The sequence below is a fragment of the Zeus faber genome (genome assembly GCF_960531495.2).
Source record: "Zeus faber genome assembly, chromosome: 21".
Taxonomy (NCBI): Eukaryota; Metazoa; Chordata; class Actinopteri; order Zeiformes; family Zeidae; genus Zeus; species Zeus faber.
In genome coordinates this window covers 882,123-903,249 of record NC_137208.1, presented here as the reverse complement: position 1 = coordinate 903,249, position 21,127 = coordinate 882,123, and the positions used below count along the sequence as shown (strand labels likewise).

The 21,127-nt window shown below is 43.8% G+C and overlaps 1 protein-coding gene across 1 annotated transcript; it reads right to left on the bottom strand.

Moving 5' to 3' along the window:
* Nucleotides 1-128: 128 nt before the first annotated feature.
* nup107 (nucleoporin 107) lies at nt 129-20,497 on the bottom strand. The gene is made up of 27 exons (XM_080022724.1): nt 20,457-20,497; nt 18,598-18,683; nt 17,980-18,072; nt 14,531-14,628; nt 10,761-10,896; nt 10,272-10,375; nt 10,040-10,155; nt 9,890-9,932; nt 9,097-9,168; nt 8,930-9,018; nt 8,448-8,523; nt 8,107-8,220; nt 7,900-7,990; nt 7,650-7,729; nt 4,870-4,929; nt 4,583-4,728; nt 4,377-4,425; nt 4,204-4,273; nt 3,907-4,022; nt 3,611-3,800; nt 1,984-2,090; nt 1,546-1,648; nt 1,314-1,459; nt 1,093-1,218; nt 869-982; nt 410-577; nt 129-293 (listed from the first exon to the last, which is right to left on the bottom strand). The coding sequence occupies exons 1-27, from the start codon at nt 20,462-20,464 to the stop codon at nt 183-185; spliced, it is 2,712 nt and encodes a 903-aa protein (XP_079878850.1). The 5' UTR covers nt 20,465-20,497; the 3' UTR covers nt 129-182.
* Between the last annotated feature and the right edge of the window lie 630 nt (nt 20,498-21,127).

The window sequence follows — 21,127 nt, the reverse complement described above, 5'->3', positions numbered from 1 at the left end:
CGGGGTTCCTCTGAGGCTGCGGTGCTTTGGGCTGGGAGTGTTCTTGCAAACTCCATTGGTCGTTTTCCCTGTTTCTCCAGGGAAAAATAAAAAAAGAATAATTCCACAGCAGAGACACACGACAAGGAACCAACTTTATTGATGAAAACATATTTAACAACAATAAAAAAAAACAATGTGTGTTAGTGTGAGTGTGTGTCGTATCCCAGAGCGTCCATCCCTCCGTCCAACAGGAAGAGGGAAGATTCTCTCAACTTCTGGAGGAACTTCCTCAACTCCTCCTTGGAGAAGACCTGGGGGGACAGGCAGACGGGTTGTATACACAGTGGCGTGGTACGGTTGCCGTGGTGACGGTCAACAGACCTGCAGCTTGTACTTCAGGGCTCTGTATTTTGCGGTCAGCAGTTACCTGGTAGAGGCCGTGCTGCTCAGCTGCCAGCAGGTGGGCCAGCTGCAGCGCCTCCTGGTGTCTGGAGGAGCTGTGCAGGACGCTGAGCAGCAGGAAGCTGAGGCGCGGCAGGCACAGCGAGCGCAGCAGCGACATCTGGTGGCGGCGCTCGGCATCGCACTCTGTGTCCTAAACATTTAAAAAACATCATTAAGTCATTAAAACATGGAATGTTAGAAAAAAAAAGTTTGGCTGGGATTAGGGTGATTTAAAAAAGAAATATTCCTTTAGGTCTTGTGAGTAAATATGAATGTGTCTTAAATGATCATCTTTTTATTATTTTTAAGTATATATTAGAATATCTAAAAATATCTTGAAATGTTTTCAATATTTAGAAATGCATAACAACAGTTAACAGATCAGTTAGCAGATACAGACAGACAAGTAGAGAGGCAGATAGACAGGTAAGCAGACAGGTACCTCTCTGGTGTCCACCATCCATCCTCCGTTAACAAACAGCAGAACGTTGTAGATTCTCTCCTTCACCTCTTCCACCAGGACGTCCAGACGCCCCGCCCAGCTCTCATACTCCACCTACACACACACACATGTTAATTGTGGGGTCCCCCTGGCCCTGTAGTCGGCCCCCTAGTATTAGAGCATGTGTATGCTGGTGCTGGGAGGCCCGGGTGTGGCCGGTGGACCTGGTATTCCTTCTCCCTCATCTCGTTTGCCACCATCTGGGTGAACTTTGCCTGTGGCGCTGCCAGCGGCCTCTGGGGGGCGCTGTTACTGTGACTGAACCAGTCAGTGAAGGCTTCGTGAGCTTCCTGTTAAACAGCAAATTACACAGAAAGAGCAATTAGCAGAGAGACAAGTAGTCAGACAGACAATGACATAAGCAGATAGGTAGTCAGACAGGTACCAGGTATGCTCGAATACACAGGTGCTCTCTGACGGCGTTCTCATCCTCGGCAGGAAGTGACGTCTCCATGCGGCGGTAGATTTCTTTCATGGAATCTTCTGGAACTTTGGAGAAAACCATCTGAGCGGCTTCATGCTTCTGGAGGGCTGACAGACGGGTACAGTAAGAAAGACAGGTACACAGAGACAGACAGGTACAAGGAGACAGACAGACAGACAGACAGGCACATTACCCAGGAACCTCCTCATGATGGCGTTGGACTGCTTCAGAGCCTCCGCTCGGTGGGCGGGTTCAAACAGCAGCCAATCAATGATGTCGATCTTCTTCTGGTCGTCCTGTCAGAGAGGAAGACAGTACAGAGGGGGTGATGCTACGTTGCCATGGTAGCAGGGCTGCACTCTTCATGGCTTTTCTGGCTCAAAACAGGAGCCGCTCGTGTGTGTTTTAGGCTAATGTTAGCCCCGTTGGCTGGTGGCAGGTCAGAGGTCACAGCTAGAAAGCAACAATGTCAGCAGCAGCACCAAGCTCTGCTGAGCTGAGCTACATCAGACTTGAGTACAAGTTGAAATAGATGTCCAAGCGTCTCTTCCAGACATGGATTCATTGTGCAACAGACACTCATTGAGGGAGAACGTTCAGTGATGTGCGACCACGTGCACAGTGTGTGTACCTCTGTGGTGTGTGTGTCCAGGGCGTGGCTGTGGTGTGTGAACTCTGCAGTGTCCCTCTCTCGCACTGTCTCCACCACCAGCTTAGTGATGGCCGCCACGTCCAGACCTGCACACACAGAGGACGTACCAACACACGTCAACACACGTAGAAGACTGTCCTATGACCTGTGTGTTTGAGTCAGGGCTCCAGGCTGCCACCAAAACATACACGGCACCATTTTAAAGAGTGTGCAAGTTGAGCGGCAGTCAATGCTCACGTTCATGACGATCAAAAAATAATCCATTGTACCCCACACGGGAGTATTCATCTTTTAAACCGGACAGAGGCAGCAAGCTGAAGGACGTGAGTGAAAAGTAATGAAAAAAAACGCTGTGACATCACTAGTTGTAACGTGGTTTTTATTTGACACTTTTGAAGCAAGGTGATGGATGTTCTGTGTCAAACCGTAGTAGGTTTTATTTTGACCTGACCTTGTTTTAAACCAAAAAGCTGATTCATTTCAGCGGAGGACTTTAAAAACATCTCTTCATGGTTATGACACCGAAGTCTGTTTGTCAAGTCACCTCCAGGTGTTCTTGCTCTATTAGTTGGGTTGAGTTCTCAAGGAGGAAACCATTCAATGAGCAAAACAAAGAGACAAAAAAGCAACCAAATCATGTGACGGTGCGAGCAACTGAGAAAGTTGGTCACAAGTTAATCAGGAGCACAGATTTTAATAAAGGCTGAATTCAAAACGTTGAGATCACCAGCGTCCAAACTGTCACAGAAACATCAGAGTAAAAACATTTTATTAATGGAGCAGAAAACTCCTGTCAGCAGCTTCAACAGCATCAACTAACCTGTCAGGGCCAAAAACTAACCTTGGACGTCTCCTCGTCGGCCATCTGTCAGATTTCAAACAAACCAACTTTGTTCGATTCCTCACACTCCCATTATTTAAAGTTATCAAAGGAGTTGTCCAAGTCCTAACAATATGGCCGCCACAGGTTCAAAGGTATCAACAACAGAAACAGGAAGTAGCGTGTGCGCCAAGCAACTTGTGCCATAGTTCCACAGTGGGCACTCTGCAGCTGTATTTATTATCATCATTATTATCATTATCATTATATTATCATTATCACTATCATTATCATTATTATCATTATCATCATCATTATTATTATTATTATTATTATTATCATCATCATTACCACCATACTAGGGCCTAGTGGTGGCCGCTCTTCGATCAACACCAGATTCAACTTATTCAATTCCATCATTTGGATGAAGATTGCATTATTTTTTGTGTCTGAGCTGGTATGAGAAGAGATTCCACCACTTTGTACAGAAACACAGTTTTAAAGTACGGTTTACTTACTTTCATCACTTTGCAACAGAGATGATATGAGGTCACATTAGCCACGATTAATAATAAAATATATGATGATTAGTTAATTTCCCATCGCTCAACATGAAGTAATGTTAACAACAAAACATTTGTGCCAATCTCTGGTTGGAGTTGCAGAGATCATCAACCAATCAGAGACGAGGATGCAAACATTAAATAAAAGAATGACATATTAATGATATTTATCTCACGGACCCCTACAGACACTGCAGTAACACGTTTGTTGTCACATGGTTACCTGCATCGGCAGCGAGCTGCAGGCACCTGCGCTGCATCTGCGCCGAGGCCACGCCCTCCAGGAAGAGGGCGTACTGTGCCACGGCAAGCTGGGGTGGCAGCTGGCAAGCGTAGCGGGCTAACAGCTCCAGCTGCTGCTGAGACACCAGGAGACACATGTAGGACCTGAGGACGTCCACACACACCTCCTCCTGCGGGGGGAGGCGCAGGGAAGTTACAGTGTGTAGTAGGGGGTGTGTACCTTGAGTGCGACCCCCATGCTGCAGTAGAACAGTGTGTGTAGCAGAGGGTGTGTACCTTGAGTGCAATCCCCATGCTGCGGTAGAACAGCACCAGGTGGACCATGAACCTCAGCAGGTGAGGGGGGAGGGGCTTAGCGCTGGTCAGCCAATCACTGAACTCCTCCATCAGACCTACACACACACACACACACACACACACACACACACACACACACACACACACACACACACACACACACACACACACACACACACACACACACACACACACACACACACACACCTCTGATCTCTCAGTGGGTGGGTGGGGGTGTAGGTGGGGGTGTAGGTGGGGGGGGGATGGTGGTCTCACCATCCAGGTCTCCCAGGACGATGAACTTCTGGATCAAGTGGTAGTGCTCCCTGGTCTCCTGGAGAACCCTCTGAAACGCACGCACGCACGCACACACAAACCCACACATAAACACATGCACTCTAACACACACCAAGCTGTTGATAAAGTGTGTATTTGAGTGTGTCTCTTGCCTTGGACTCTGTTGCTTGAAGCTCCTCAAACACTTTCTCCATTGTCCAACTAGACAGAGAGACAGATGGACAGACAGAATGTAAGACAGAGCACAGAAGGACAGAGCGACAGTCAGCTTCAATGACCTGATCTTTGGATAAAGTCTCCACAGATATTTTAGGTGTTTATTTTCATGATGTGTCTGTGGAGAGGGTGTCAGTCTCACTTGGCCTCCAGGTAGTCCCGAGGCAGTGGCTCAACTTCCTGGTTGGCCATGCCTGATGACCTCAGTTCCTGTTCCACCAGAGAGTCCACCATGACCCGGAAGTACGCCCACACGTAGTCCTCCCAGGACTCACACACCGGCAGGAGCTACACACACTGACACTTAGACTGTGTTCCACAAAGTCACAAAACATGACACACACACACACACACACACACACACACACACACACACACACACACACACACACACACACACACACACACACACACACACACACACTCTACCAGTTTGAGGTTCCCGCTCAGCGCAGCGTAGATCGCTCTCTCATATCTGTTGAGCTGCTCCTAAAAACACACACATATATATATATACACGTATATAATAGATTATACAATAATGTATAAACATTATGTTAAAATTACTTTCCATTGTAGTTTCTATGTAAGGTAGGACATCATAGACAGACGCAATCAAGAATTGATCCGACAAGGCTCAGCTTGCCAAAGCTCGGACCAGGAGATCTTGCGGACCATAGCCTGTTCCCATTTCGTCCATGCGCCTTGCTGTCGCATCCCCACCATCTGGTTAGCACGCAGTTCCTCCACACCAGCTCTCACCTCCTCTTGGACCAGTCAGCTTCTGTCTTTCAGCTTTGTCTCTTGCCTGCTCTTCCAGATGCCAAACAGCACGCTGGGACACAAGCTTGACTCAGCCTGCTCGACTGCCTTCTGCGCCCCCCACTTCCTCCCGGTCATGTCTACGATGCCAGCCTGGGAGACCTTCAGGTCACTGGATTCCCTGTACTGCAGCACCTCTCTTGCACTGGTAACCATAAACTCCTCATTCAGGCTGCTAATGGGGAGCTTCAGTTTGTTCTTCTGCCCGTACAGAGTGATGCTACCCAGGCTCTGTGGCAGACCCAGCCATCTGCTGAGGTTACGGCTGATCCTCCTCTCAAAGCCCTCTAAAGTCAATATCGGGAACTTGTAGACTAGCGAGGCCACAGAATCCGGGGGAGAACACTGTGCTGATGAATCCAGGCGTTGAATTTACCAGGCCGTCCCAATTTATCCACTGCTGTCAGCCACGCCTCCGGCTCATGATTTGTGACCTTGATGGATGCAGCATCCTTTAGGGTGCAATCAAAGGTCTTGCCAAGGCTTTTGATGGGTTTCTCGGTGACAGATGGAATCTGGGTTCTGTCCAGAGAGAAGTGGAACTTGTCCTCTTTTGAACACCAGGGGCCTAGATTTTGCTTGAAACACATCCGAGCCCGAGTGATGATCTTCTCCAAGCCCTGGAGGATCAATCGGCACCCCAGCAATGACATCGTTGTAACAGTCAGGTCGTCCAGAAAGGCTCTGATGGGGGGCTGGCGGACTCCATACTTGTTGAGCGGACCTCTGCACTCGACTTTGGCTCACTTGTTAAACTTGTTTAAGGCAAAGACAATCACTGAAATCTTGCATCCAGTGATGATCCCTTTCTCCAGCCGATGCCACTCAGATGAGACTGTCCCAGAGGTGACTCTCAGATTGAAACTGTTGTAATAGTCCAAGATGAGGCCCCTGATTTTGCCTGGAACATGGTGCTAATCCAGTGCTGTTTCCACCAGCTTATGGGGAATGGATCCATAAGCATTGGTGAGGACAACCACAGCACTACTAGGCCTCCTTTCCCTTCTCTTGCCTCACTGATCAACTGCGTGACCACTCCAGTATTCTTGAGGCATCCTGGAACCTTCGGGATTCCACCCTTCTGTACAGAGGTGTCAATGTATTCATTCTTCAGGAGGAACTCTGTCAACCGACGGGACATGATGCGGAAGAATATCTTCCCCTCAACGTTGAGCAATGATATGGTCCTAAACTGCGCGATGTTCTTAGCATTCCCCTCCTTGGGAATGCAGACACCTTCTGCAAATCTCCGTTATTGGGCTACCTTTCCCCTCCACCAGATAACCGTAGCCAGTGAAGGAGTCTGGGACATCTCTTGTCGACTTTGTAGGTCACGCCACTGGGTCCAGGGGCTGAACTGGCTCCGGCTGCCTTGACGACCTCCTGAACCACCTTCCAACTGGGCTCCTTGCTGTTGAAGTCCGTAGTTGGTCCTAGTAGGTCTATCAAAGATCTGTAGGGCCTGAGGTCTTCCTCCCTCGCAGAATCGCTGTGGGTGTTGCGGAGATGGTGGTCGATCTCCTCTTTGGAACAAGCGACGGGGCCGCTTCGCTTCTGTCCAAGCAGCTGCTTGGTGAAAATGAAGGGGTTTGCGATGAAGGCAGATTGTTTCTTGGCCCTCTCTTTCCCCCGCCGTCTGCACCATTCTGCCCTTCAAAGGATGGTGAGCTTCTTCCTGAGGATGCTGCAAAGTTCTGATAGTGCATCCCTCTCTTCTTCTCGCACTTCCTTGTACTGCCGCTTCAGGACCCGCAGCTCCTGCTTTATCTAGCTCCTGCTTTATCTGGCTGATCTTCTCTGCCCTACGGTTGTTCACGTAGGAGGTCTTGCAACCCAGCTTCTCCACTGTGCCAAACCTCTCGGCAGCAAGACTGATGATGATGATTGACATGGTTTGGAGATTCCAGTCTCCATCACCCTTGGCTGCTGCTTCTAGGATGTTGTCCACATCACCATCGAACTGGAGCCACTGTTCGTCCTTAGTGACCGGAGGCCACTTGACCCAATGATGTTCAGTTATTCTGCCTGGGGATACTGGTACGTGGAGGTTCCGGGCACTGTGGGCTGACTGTGTAATGTGTGGCCTGGCTCCTCCTGCATCTCACCAGGGATAATCCCTGCACGCTGTCTAACTTGATCCTCCTTATCGTTGCCGATAATAAGTTTGCGTTGGTCGTTTACTGTAAGTCTGTCCTGTTGAGGTGCTCACTCACCCCCCCCCGGGGCTCCCCTGGGAGTATGTCATATTACATACATACATTTTACTTTTACACATTTATATATACATTTTTGCCTGTATTTTTATTCTTCCAGCTTTGTTTTGCACAGACTTCAATAATTTCCTGGAATCTGTACTGTGTGTAGTGTATACACTACAGTATGTGTACCTCCTCAGCCAGTCTCCAGCAGCAAGATTTCCAGATCGCTCTGTTTGGATTTCCTTCCACAGGTTCCAACTCTACACCACCTACACACACACACACACACACACACACACACACACACACACACACACACACACACACACACACACACACACACACACACACACACACACACACACACACACACACATTTTACAACTACACGGATCATTGTGATGGGAAACTGGAAGTGAAGTCAGGGGTCAGAGTTCACCTGAGGTCATGTTGGGGTCGTGGTAGAGCTTCCATCCCTCCAGAGTGGCTGCTCTCCAGGCCTGACCACAGCGCACACACAGCCTCTGGGCCTGCACGCACAACAGCACACACAGTAAGAAGAGAAACCTTGAACACTAACTGAGAACCTTCTCTCTCTCTCTGCAGATCTCACGCCTGTCTCACCTCCCCTCTACACCTGTCTCACCTCCTCCGTCATGCCCGCTCTGATCAGTGTGAAGAGGTTTTTAAGGAGTCTGTCGTCATCCTCTCTGTCCAGATCCGCGAGGGGGCGCTGCTGCCGAAGGGGGGCGTCAGGGTCCTACACACACCCACACACAAAGTTTTGTTTTCTACAATTCAGTTCTCAGTTAGGGCGATCAGTCAGCACCAAACTAACTGCTGAGTATTATCGTCATGACAACACCGCGGTATTGCCATGACAACACCGCGGTATTGCCATGACAACACCACGGTATTATGATATCGTTGATATGGCGTGATGCTGTCATTGCGATGTGGGACTGTGGTCATGGTAACACGTCTCACCATTTCAGTGACCAGAGGAACAGTGAACCCAACACTTCCTGTTCTTCTGAGCTTCAGAGACTGGAGTGTGTTCTCCCTGAGAGAGACAGACAGACAGCACGGTTGCCAGGCAGCCAGTCAGACACACAGACAAAACAAGCAGCCAGTCAGAGAGACAGGTAATTAGTCACTCAGACAGTCAGGTAGTCAGTAGGACAGCCAGTCAGGGAGATAGTCAGACAGACAGTCAGTGAGACAGACAAAACAGGCAGGTAGTCAGACAGACAGGTAGGTAATCACAAAGACAGACAGTCAGTTAATCAGTTGAACAGAGAGGCAGTCAGGCAGGTAGTCAGACAGACAGACAGGTAGTCAGTTAAGCAGATAGTCAGACAGGCAGTCAATGAGGCAGGTTTTCAGACAGACAGACAGACAGACAGACAGGCAGGTAGTCAACCGGACAGACAGGCAGTCAGGTAGTAAGTCAGTCAGACAGAACTGACCAGCAGACGTTCCTCGCGTAGAACTCTATGTTGTCAGAGAAATTTCCGATCTGGTCCTTAGCGATGCTCTCCAGCCAATCAACAACCAGCTGACAGGAAACAGGAAGTGGTCACCAACACTGGATGTGTATGTATTACCGTGTGTGTGTACAGTACATGTGTGTTACCTGGCTCTGTCTGATCACAGAGTCTTTCTGGAACAGCTGCTCCACCACCATCTTCTCACTCTCAGTGGGAACCTTCACACACACACACACACACACACACACACACACACACACACACACACACACACACACACACACACACACACACACACACACACACACACACACACACAAAATAGTTTCACGGTGTGTCTTCTCATCTGTTTTTGTGAATTCTAGTCATCACATGATATCATCCTGTTGAACATGATGATGTCATGTTTGATGTCACAATCCAAATCATTTCCACAGAGTCAACTTGTGTTGACTCTGTGTCAACTTGTGTTGAACAGAGCAGCAGCTGCTGCTCTGTTCTCTCAACTGGACATTTAATTCAATACCAGCAAAGCTTTAATGTAAACGCCCCTTCTGCCCCTTCAAGTTCCAGACCTAACCCTCATTTCGATGGGTTTTTGATTTGGAATGGGAACAGTGACGCCTCAATCACCCCCATTACTCCATTGTTCACATGCCAACAGAACGTGTACGGGTCACAATCAACTCCGTGGCACCTCTTGTTTCTACAGTAGCCCAGAAGGGACAAACCCAACACCGTCTCCAGGGAGGGCCTTTCACCTTTTTGGTGAGTTTGGCAACCAGCGTCTCTTCCACGGAGGCCGCCACGTTGCACCACCCTGGAGAGGCTGTTCAGTTGGTTGTGATCTGCAAGCTCACCGCTCAAAGCCCTACAGCCCCTCTACACTCTACACCTCTCAATTAAGTTTCATGTGTTTTAAATAAAGTTTGGACTCACTGTGTCCATGATGTCGTCCTCCATCGCACACTGAACACGATCCCTGCAACCAGTGACATCATCAGTCAGACAGACACAGACGGTCCGGTTGAGAAACAAGACAGGTCAACAGACAGCCAGGCTAAAAGACAGACAGACAGGTTAACAGACCTGTAGAGGGAGGTGATCAGTCTCCAGGTGCAGTTCTCCTGCTCCAGGATCCACTTGACTCCAGCTGTCTTACTGCTCTGCCCCGCCCTGACCACCAGCTTGTGGAGAACCTCCACCTGCACACGCCGACACAGCACATCACAAACATAACAATGTATTTTCACTACGTTATTTATGCACTGAACCACACAAACAGATCCTAGACACCGACCCACACCAAACAAACACTGACCTTCTCCTGGCACAGCGTCTGGTAGTCCTCCAGCAGGTCAAACACCGCAGAAGAAGAATGTTTCAGGAAGGAAGAAAGGAATTCTGGGAAGAGACTGAGGGCAGCTGTGTGCGGGGGGGGGGGGGGGGGGGGGGGAGACATCAACACACCTACCAGAGCACCAGCACAGTACAACCATCACCATAGCACTTCTACCACGGTACTACCACAGCACAGTACGACCACCACCACAGCACTACTACCACGGTACTACCATAGCACTAGCACAGTACTACCACTAGGGCTGTGACGATAGCTGCCTTACTGCGGTTATGTGAGGCGCAATCGCCTGACACACACACACACACACACACACACACACACACACACACACACACACACACACACACACACACACACACACACACACACACACACACACATATATATACTACCACCGTACTACCACAGCACTAGCAAGGAACTAAACAGCACCACCACAGTACTCACCAGCCTCTCCAGGGTCGTCCTCCTTCAGGAGAGCGGAGCTTATGTTGGTGATGTCACCGGTGAAGCTGGCATTGGCCAATCCCAACGCAGAGGGGGAGGGGTACAGGCTGTTGGTCCAATCAGAGTCGTCCAAATTCTAAACACACACGCAATCATTTTTCGAGTTTATTTTGTTTTATTTTTTTAAGTTTAGAATTATTGTTCATCCTTCCATCTATTTATTTAAGTTCTTCAGCTTCACATATCAGGATCTCACAATACGAGTCTGTATATTGACGTTTCATAAACTAGACTTTACTTGGGCGGGCCTCCCAGGTATATTAACATCCGCCAAAGTATATTTGGCGACCCATTTAAGCATTGTTTATCCAATCCGGAGAACAAAGCCACCCGCAATCGATGAACTAGTGGACTATCTCCCCTCGCTCTCCCCCTCCTGTACCTGTTCATTCTGCTATTGCGAGAAAGATCTAATGACAATCACACATGCTCTGCAGAGAAGCAGCGAGAGGAGAGAGAGAGAGAGACGTTCTCTGGTATTACGTGAAAAGACGCAGTGGATATTGTACAAGCCAGCGTTGGTAAAGGCTGCTGCCAGTGCTCTCTGGTTCAGGTGGAAGGAAACGCTCGTAGTTTGTATCGGGTCTAGAGACAGCAGGAAGCGATGCTGCCTTCCACAGGAACTGGGAAAACTGTAATTTGCGTCGGCTAACCATAATCAGCACAAGTAGGGTTCGGGCCTGTGGGAAGCACTGAATAACTTTTCAGTTTCCATCTGAGATGTATTTACACTAGGGATTCAACAGTACAGCGGGCCCAAGGTATGTATCACGTTTTTTTGGCCATGGTAACGGTACGGTTTTGGTATATTTAAGGGGAAAAAAAAAAAAGTTAAAAAAGGTATTAAATGTGTTTTTACAGTAGTCTGCCATAAATAACTAGTGTAACGCTCGGTGTGTTTGACTGTGGGGGGAGGGGGCAGACGGGGTAAAAGTTCATCGCATTCGAGGGGAGGAGTCCAGGATAGTGGGTACTTCACTTGTTTTTTTCTACCTTCAAAAATGTCAAAGTGTCCTGACTGAAACATTTGAAGAAGCAGCCCCAACAAAATACACACCAAACCAAACCCTGACCCTTTTTTTGTGTTAAGGGTTAGAACGAGTCTATGTCACAAGTCACTTTGAGTCCCACAGACAGCTCAGGCGGGGGACATTATGACCCATCAAAAGAGTGTTGTGTCACTGCAAGTTGTTGGCTGTTTTGTGTGTGTGCATGCACATGTGTAAATATATTGTCTTGGTGTCTTGACTGGCTGGCCACTCCTGCTTTACACTTATATTTCACAGAACAAAACTAGTCTAGAATTGTTTAAATTGAAAGAAATACAAACTTCACACATTGTGTTTAAAAATGTAAACTTAGATCCTAAATTCAAAGATATCAAAGTACTTTTTGTAATACTTGTGTATGTCATTTCTAATACAGAAAACAAATACTTTACAATCTGTTATTATGGTGGTATCCTATTTAAGTGGACAATACATAACTTGCAAACAATTAATACTTTAAAAATCGATTCAATATCGAAACACTGGAATTGAGTTGTGTTGGAGCTTCGATACGTTTTGATGTTTATTAAACCCAGTCGTACTGATCAGTTCATTAAACGTTCTGATGATCCTGCAGCGAGTACACTGGTAACCATGTTAACAGTTTGTAAGTCGCTTTGGATAAAAGCGTCTGCTAAATGACTAAATGTAAATGTAAATGTAAACAGCATGCGTCTCTGATTGGATCTTAATTGTGAGCCACCACGTCCCAACCGCTGAATTTTGCAGCGCTGCACTGTTGCACTGAAAAACACAAAATGAAATAATAGATCTATGGTCCTCAAGTGTTTTTCTACCTCTCAACTTATTTCCAAAGCTGAGTTTGATTTCTACATATTAGATAAATATTTAAAAAGTTATGGCTACATGCTCCATCAGCATTAGTTGAGTTCTCGCCAACAAGTTGTTGAACACACGGCAATCTTATGTTTCCCATTGATGCAAACCTACAGATCAAGATCATCGTTGGCTATTCCGAGTGACGTGAAGTCAGAATGTGAAACTGTTTTGATAAAATAAGGTTATAAAATAACCCGGACAACACTGGGTCTTTTTCGTGCGGTAAAAAAAAATGTTGCGCTGTCCTCCTTCAGAGGACACAAAGAAGAGCTGACGTCACTTCCGTCAACAATGTTTTAAAGAAACAGCAACAAATAAACACCAAAAGCAAGAAACCTCCCTTCTCAGTGAAAACATCATCTCCAGGTTGTTATGATTATGAGAAGAGGGCGGCAGGAGCTCTCAATCATATTGCGGCACCGGCAGCAGGAGGCGGTGGAGCGCTCCCAGAAAACAATTCCTAGAATGCAAATGGTGGTGCTCCTTCACATTGCTGTTCTCTGGTGAGAGGTTCTCATGTGAGCGATCTAAAGACCGGCTGCTTTCTTCAAAACTATCATTGTTATAAAACATTAAAGGCAGGAAATGGGAATGTTGAGAAATGATAGAATGATAGAGAAGACATGCTGGTATAGTGAGTATGGACTAGCAAATAACTTAAAGGGGACCTATTATACAAAACTCACTTTTTCAGTGCTTGTGCACATCCATCTGGGTCTCTGATGGGTCTACTAACACGCAAACGGTGAAATCAGACAACCCAGTCAGTTTACTGTGAGCTGACTGTTTCACAAAACATGTCCTAAAACAAGCCGTTCAGCCTTGCTGCCCTAAAGAACGTCATTGCAGTAATATACATCACTTCAGTAGAATTAGAACCACCCCCATCTGACGAACTCCACACAGGCCTGGAGCGCCACCTGGACCTGCTAGCATCGAAGCTAAGATCTAAGCAAGGTAAGTGTTCTGGTGACGGCTTTTCTCTGAAAAGAAAGAGGAATTAATACCAACTGTACGTGACAAAACTGCAGACGAGGGAAACGTAGGTATTTAAAAAAAAAATTCTGCTGTTTCTTCCTGTGTGTGTCTATGGTAGGTTGACTGTACTGTACTGACTGTACTGACTGCAGTGTGTGATCCGCTCCCGAGATGTATTCAGATGTATTGTATTTTCGCAGGGCACACGCAGGGCACACGAGGCGCACGGCACACGGGGCACACATTAATAAACTTTCAATACACAGGAAGAGCGAGCCGGGGGGGCACAGAGCAGCAAGCAGACTCTCATACTGTCCAGTTTTGACATTGCATAGTATAGGAATACAATTTGCGATGATTTGTCGTCTTGTGTTGTAAATGTTGTCCACTCTGCATCCACTGCAGCCGGCTCGCTGCTCCTTCACTCCCTTCTCAAGGTTTCTTCCTATTTTTCCCCAAAGGGTTTTTGCTCCAGGAGCGGAGGAGGCTGTTGACGTCTGTGTGAGTGTGTTTGTCAAGTCTCTGGGAACAGTCGAAACCTTCACACGCTCAGGCCTCAATCGTTGCCTTTTGTGTTCAACTGTGGCAATAACATGTCTGAGAAGGTCTTACGATTGCACTCCTAAAAATAAACTCGTAAAATACCAAACAATAACTTTTTGGCAATTTTATTGTATAAAACCCAAGGTTTACTAGAAGACAAACATTTGGAATTGAAATCCCTTTCAAATGATAAAGAATATATTTTATATTTCAGTCAGTCATGCATTTAAGTCTGGTTCAAAACGGAACAGTACCGTTACCATGACAACTGGTGTATGTGTGTGTGTGTGTGCACACTACCATGCTGCTCAGTCCAGGCCTGGGGGTGTGTGTGAAGCGCTGACTTCGACTTCCTGTTCCCAAGATGGCCGACACATCTGGATTCACCCTGGGAGTGACTGGGGGGGGGGGGGGGGGGGGTGAGTGAGCATTATACATGTGAGAATGTGTGACAACATGTGTGTGATCACGTGCGTGTGATAATGTGCGCGTGATAATGTGCGTGTGTGTGATATGCATGTGATAATGTACGCGCGATAATGTGTGTGATAATGTACGCATGATAATGTGCGTGTGATAATGTGTGTGTGATGTACGTGTGATAATGTATGCGTGATAATGTGCGTGTGATAATGTGTGATAATGTACGTGTGATAATGTACGCATGGTAATGTGCGTGTGATAATGTACGTGTGTGTGATGTGCATGTGATAATGTATGTGTGATAATGTGGGTGTGATAATGTGCGTGTGATAATGTGCATGCGATAATGTGCTTGTGATAATGTGCGTGTGATAATGTGCGTGTGATAATGTACGTGTGATAATGTGCGCGTGATCATGTACATGCGATGTGCTTGTGCTAATGTACCTGTGATAATGAATGGGGTGCGTCTGATAATGTGTGTGTGCTAATGTGTTGATTATAATGTGTGCATAATGTGTGTGATAACGCGTGTGATGTGTATGTTATGTGTGTATAACGCGTGTGTGATAACATGCGCGTTATGTGTGTATCATTATGTGTGATAATGTGTGTAAATCATGTGTGTAATGTCTGTATATAATGTGTGTAATAATGTGTGTATATCATAATGTGTGAGATGTGTGTGAGATAATATGTGCGTGTGTGATAGTGTGTGAGTGATAACATGTGTCATATCATGAGTGTATATCATAATACGTGTGTAATAATGTGTGTATATCATAATGTGTGTATATCATAATGTGTGTGATAATGTGTGTATATCATGTGTGATAATGTGTGTGATAATGCGTGTATACCAAAATATGTGTGTGATAGTGTGTATATCATATGTGTGATAATGTGTGTATATCATAATATATGTGTGATGATGTGTGTATATTATAATGTGTGTGATAATGTGTATACCATGTGTGTGATAATGTGTGTGATGTGTGTATACCATAATATACGTGTGATAATGTGTGTATATCATAATGTGTGTGATAATGTGTGTATATCATGTGTGATAATGTGTGTGATGTGTGTATACCATAATATACGTGTGATAATGTGTGTATATCATAATATGTGTGATAATGTGTGTATATCATAATATGTGTGATGTGTGTGATAATGTGTGTATATCATAATATGTGTGATGTGTGTATATCATGTGTGTGTGATAATGTGTGTATATCATAATATGTTCGATGTGTGTGTTAATGTGTGTATATCATAATATGTGTGCGATAATGTGTGTATATCATAATATATGTGTGATAATGTGTGTATATCATAATGTGTGATAATGTGTATGATAATGTGTGTATATCATAATATGTGTGTGATAATGTGTGTATATCATAATATATGTGTGATATATACACATATACATATATATGTATATGTGTGTTGATACAGAATGCAGCGGTGCGACTGGTGTTCAACCAGACAAAGAGGGTACATGTCACTCCGCTGCTCATCGAGCTCCACTGGTTACCTGTAGCCGCTTGGTTACCTGTAGCCGCTTGGTCACCTGTAGCCGCCCGCATCAAGTTCAAGTCTCTGATGCTGGCCTACAGAGTGATTGCTGGGAATGCTCCACCTACTTAAATGCACATGCACATGTAAGAGCACATGTTACCCCCCGGATGCTGCGCTCGTCAAATGAGCGTGGCCTGGCTCTGCCGGCCGTACAACCACGGCAATCCAGGCTATTCTCATTTGTAGTTCCACGTTGGTGGAACGAGCTGCCAAAAACGACCAGAGCAGGGACCTCCCTCTGTCTTTAAGAAGCACTTGAAGACCCAGCTCTTCAGAGAGTACCTCCTGTCCTAACCTACAATTACTTAGCACTACCTAGCAGTATTTATTGTTACACTAATGTCTCTGTCGCAATGTAGCTTGAATGTTATTCTCCCTTGTAAGTCGCTTTGGATAAAAGCGTCTGACAAATGATTAAATGTAAATGTAAATGTAATAATGTGTGTGATAATGTGTGTATATCTTAATGTGTGTGATAATGTGTGTATATCATAATGTGTGTGATATGGGGATGGTAGCTCAGGCGGTAGAGCTGGTCGTCTAGTAATCTAAAGGTTGCTGGTTGGATCCCAGGCTCCTCCTGCTAGCATGCTGTAGTGTCCTTGAGCAAGACACTTAACCCCTAATTGCTCCTGATGGCTGCGTCCATCGGTTTTTGAATAATTGTAAGTTGCTTTGGATAAAAGCGTCTGCTAAATGCAATGTAATGTGTGTGATAATGTGTATATCATATGTTTGATAATGTGTGTATATCATAATGTGTGTATATCATGTGGGTGATAATGTGTGTATATCATAATATATGTGTGATAATGTGTGCATATTAAATATGTGTGATAATGTGTGTATATCATAATATATGTGCGATAATGTGTATATCATAATGTGTGATAATGTGTGTGATGTGTGTATATCATATGTGTGATAATGTGTATATGTGATAATGTGTGTATATCATAATATGTGTGTGATAATGTGTGTATATCATGTGTGTGATATGTGTGTATATCATAGTATATGTGTGATGTGTGTGATAATGTGTGTATATCATATGTGTGACAATGTGTGTATATCATAATATATATGTGATCATGTCTGTGATTATGTGTGTATATAGTATGTATGATAGTGTGTATATCATATGTGTGATAATGTGTGTATATCATAATATATGTGTGATGTGTGTGTATATCACAATATATGTGTGATAATGTGTGTATATCATAATATATGTGTGATGTGTGTATATCATAATATATGTGTGATGTGTGTATATCATAATATGTGTGATAATGTGTGTATATCATAATATGTGTGATGTGTGTGATAATGTGTGTATATCATAATATGTGTGATAATGTGTGTATATCATGTGTGTGTGTGATAATGTGTGTATATCATAATATGTGTGATGTGTGTGTTAATGTGTGTATATCATAATATGTGTGTGATGTGTGTATATCATAATATATGTGTGATAATGTGTGTATATCATAATGTGTGATAATGTGTATGATAATGTGTGTATATCATAATATATGTGTGATAATGTGTGTATATCATAATGTGTGATAATGTGTATGATAATGTGTGTATATCATAATATATGTGTGATAATGTGTGTATATCATAATATATGTGTGATAATGTGTGTGAGATAACGTGTGTGTTATAATGTGTGTGAGATAATGTGTATATCATAATATGTGTGATGATGTGTGTGATAATGTGTGTGTTACCAGCATGTCTGAACAGGGATCCAGGAGTTTTCAGAAGGGGGCGGGCCGGCGTTACCATGGAAACACCGGGGCTGGTGTTGCTAGCCGACGGAACTGATTCCAGTGTTCAGGAATACGTTCCTATTTTTTTTTTACATTCTCATTCAATTTTTTTTTTTAAACATTGATATTACTGAATGATGCTTAACGTTTACATTGATGTTATTTTCTATGCAGTATTTAGAACAGAATACCTTGATACGTCATTTTGTACTATTTACTATACTAGTACTATGCAGAATTCAGAACAGAATACCTTGATATGACATATTGCACTATTTACTATCCTAGTACTATGCAGTATTTTGAACAGAATACCGTGACATGGTAATATTGTACTATACTAGTACTATGCAGTATTTAGTACAGAATACTGTGATACAGTAATATTGTACTTTACTAGTACTATGCAGTGTTTAGAACAGAATACTGTGATACAGTAATATTGTGCTATTTACTATACTAGTACAATGCAGTATTTAGAACAGAATACTGTGATAGAGTAATATTGTGCTATTTACTATACTAGCACTATGCAGTGTTATGACAGGATAGTACTGCAGTACTTGTTCAGGATACACGCCACCTTCTTCAGGCTCTTCCTCCGTGCGGCTCGGGTCACCTCAGCGTCCCGCACCACCGGGGACATCAGCCCATCCTGCCCCCTGTGGACGGAGGAGGAAGTACATCTATATAATAACAATGTCGTCTATCAATATCTACATCGTCTTCACACATAAGAGGACGCGGGGACATGGTTCATAGTTTATTTGGGACACGTCTCTCAGTATTTATGCTCCATAGCTAATTTTTAGGTTGGGAAGAGTCGAGCCCGCAGCACTGAGACAGGGTCGCCGCAGCTTCATGTCTTCATCAACTCTGGTGGAGAACAGGGTTCGTTTCAACACAAAGAAGTTTTGATGAATAAAATCTGATAAAACCATCATGTCGAAATGTAGAAAATAAAGACACAATTAGGTCAGATTTAAGAGGATTTTAGGCCCAAAATAGAATTTAAGCCTTTAAATGTGAATTAATTAAAAATGTTTAGATAATGTCAGTTATGTAGGGGTTTTGGAAAAGCAAATAAGTCATATAGGTGAAACAATAAAAATAATGAAAACATATGTTCAATTCATGAATCCATGAAACAGATGAAGACTCCTCTCTCACAGAGAACAGACAAGTCAAGACCTGATGGAAGGGTTGGACATTATTTTTGTTCTTTATTTATTATGATTTATCCACCCTGTCCTTTTTTCCAATGTGAAGTGTCCTTGAGTTTGTGAAAGGCGCTATATAAATCCCAGCTGTTGATATTGTTGTTATTATTATTATTATTATTATTATTATGCTGTCTTTAACTTCTACAATGACATTTAAAATGTAAAATCTAGTGTATGGAGTGATATGGTGCCTGTCAGAACCAGGACGAAGATAAAAGCTGCTTTGTTACATGTTCTGACCTGCATCACATTCTACCAACATCATGTTCTGATTCTCATTCGGGAAACTGATAAAGAATTGATGTAAAATATGTTTTGCATTCTTCAAATGGTTAAGGAGCTGCTGACATCACAGGGAAGAATATGAATTATCATTAAATATTATCATTACATCCTATCATTTTAATTGAAGTCAAAGAAACCGTAGTTTAATCGAAGTCAAATAAGCAGTAGTTTAATCGAAGTCAAATAAGCAGTAGTTTAGTCGAAGTAAAACAAGCAGTAGTTTCGTTGAAGTAAAATAAAAAGTAGTTTCGTTGAAGTAAAATAAAAAGTAGTTTCGTTGAAGTAAAATAAGCAGTAGTTTCGTTGAAGTAAAACAAGCAGTTGTTTCGTTGAAGTAAAATAAGCAGTAGTTTCGTTGAAGTAAAACAAGCAGTTGTTTCGTTGAAGTAAAATAAGCAGTAGTTTCGTTGAAGTAAAATAAGCAGTAGTTTCGTTGAAGTAAAATAAGCAGTAGTTTCGTTGAAGTAAAACAAGCAGTTGTTTCGTTGAAGTAAAACAAGCAGTAGTTTCGTTGAAGTAAAACAAGCAGTAGTTTCGTTGAAGTAAAATAAGCAGTAGTTTCGTTGAAGTAAAACAAGCAGTAGTTTCGTTGAAGTAAAATAAGCAGTAGTTTCGTTGAAGTAAAACAAGCAGTAGTTTCGTTGAAGTAAAATAAGCAGTAGTTTCGTTGAAGTAAAACAAGCAGTAGTTTCGTTGAACGCAGGTCAATTAAAGCAGTATAACCGCTGTAGTGTCAGCTCGGCTAGCGCTAGCAGGGTTAGCATGATGCTGCGCTGTGATGGTATAAAACATCCTTCAATTCAAACCCCCAGTGGACGCTGCGCTGCTGCGACACGACGGCGCTTCGTGCGTCATTTCAACGCCTTTTCAACGCCTTTTCAACGCCTTTTCAACGCCTTTATACCATGTTTTAATTGGTTATTTTACCACTCCATGCTGCTGCTGGTCTGCGGCTCGTGCAGATTCCGGTCCAGTTCGCGCTTCTCCAGGATTTCCAATCGATCACGGAGCTGGGAAATGAGCGAAGATAAACATTTAGAATTTGATGACATTATGAGAAGGCGTCACCGCCGCCTTGTTTGAAAGCAAAAAAACCAGAATAATAAAATAATACAAGTAATAATCATAATAATAATAATAATAATAATAATCATAATAATAATAATAATAATAATAATAATAAAAGTCAGACTGTTGTGACTATTGAGCAGGACATCCATTCAAATGTGATCGTTTACTTTGGCCTCGATTGCTGTTCTGCGGATGGTGGCTGCGCGCCCCCTGCAGGCCGACTACACACAGCGCTGTTCGGTGTATATTATATACCCAGTAAATATACAGTACAGAGGATTAATACAGTGTGTATATATATATATATATACAGTGTATATATATATATATGTATACATACACAAGTTAGAGAGTAAAACCTGAAATATTATATATACAGTTTATATATATATATATATATATATATATATATATATATATATATATATATATATATATATATATATATATTACATTTACATTGAGTCATTTGTCAGACGCTTTTATCCAAAGCGATTTACAAGGGAGAATAACATTCAAGCTACATT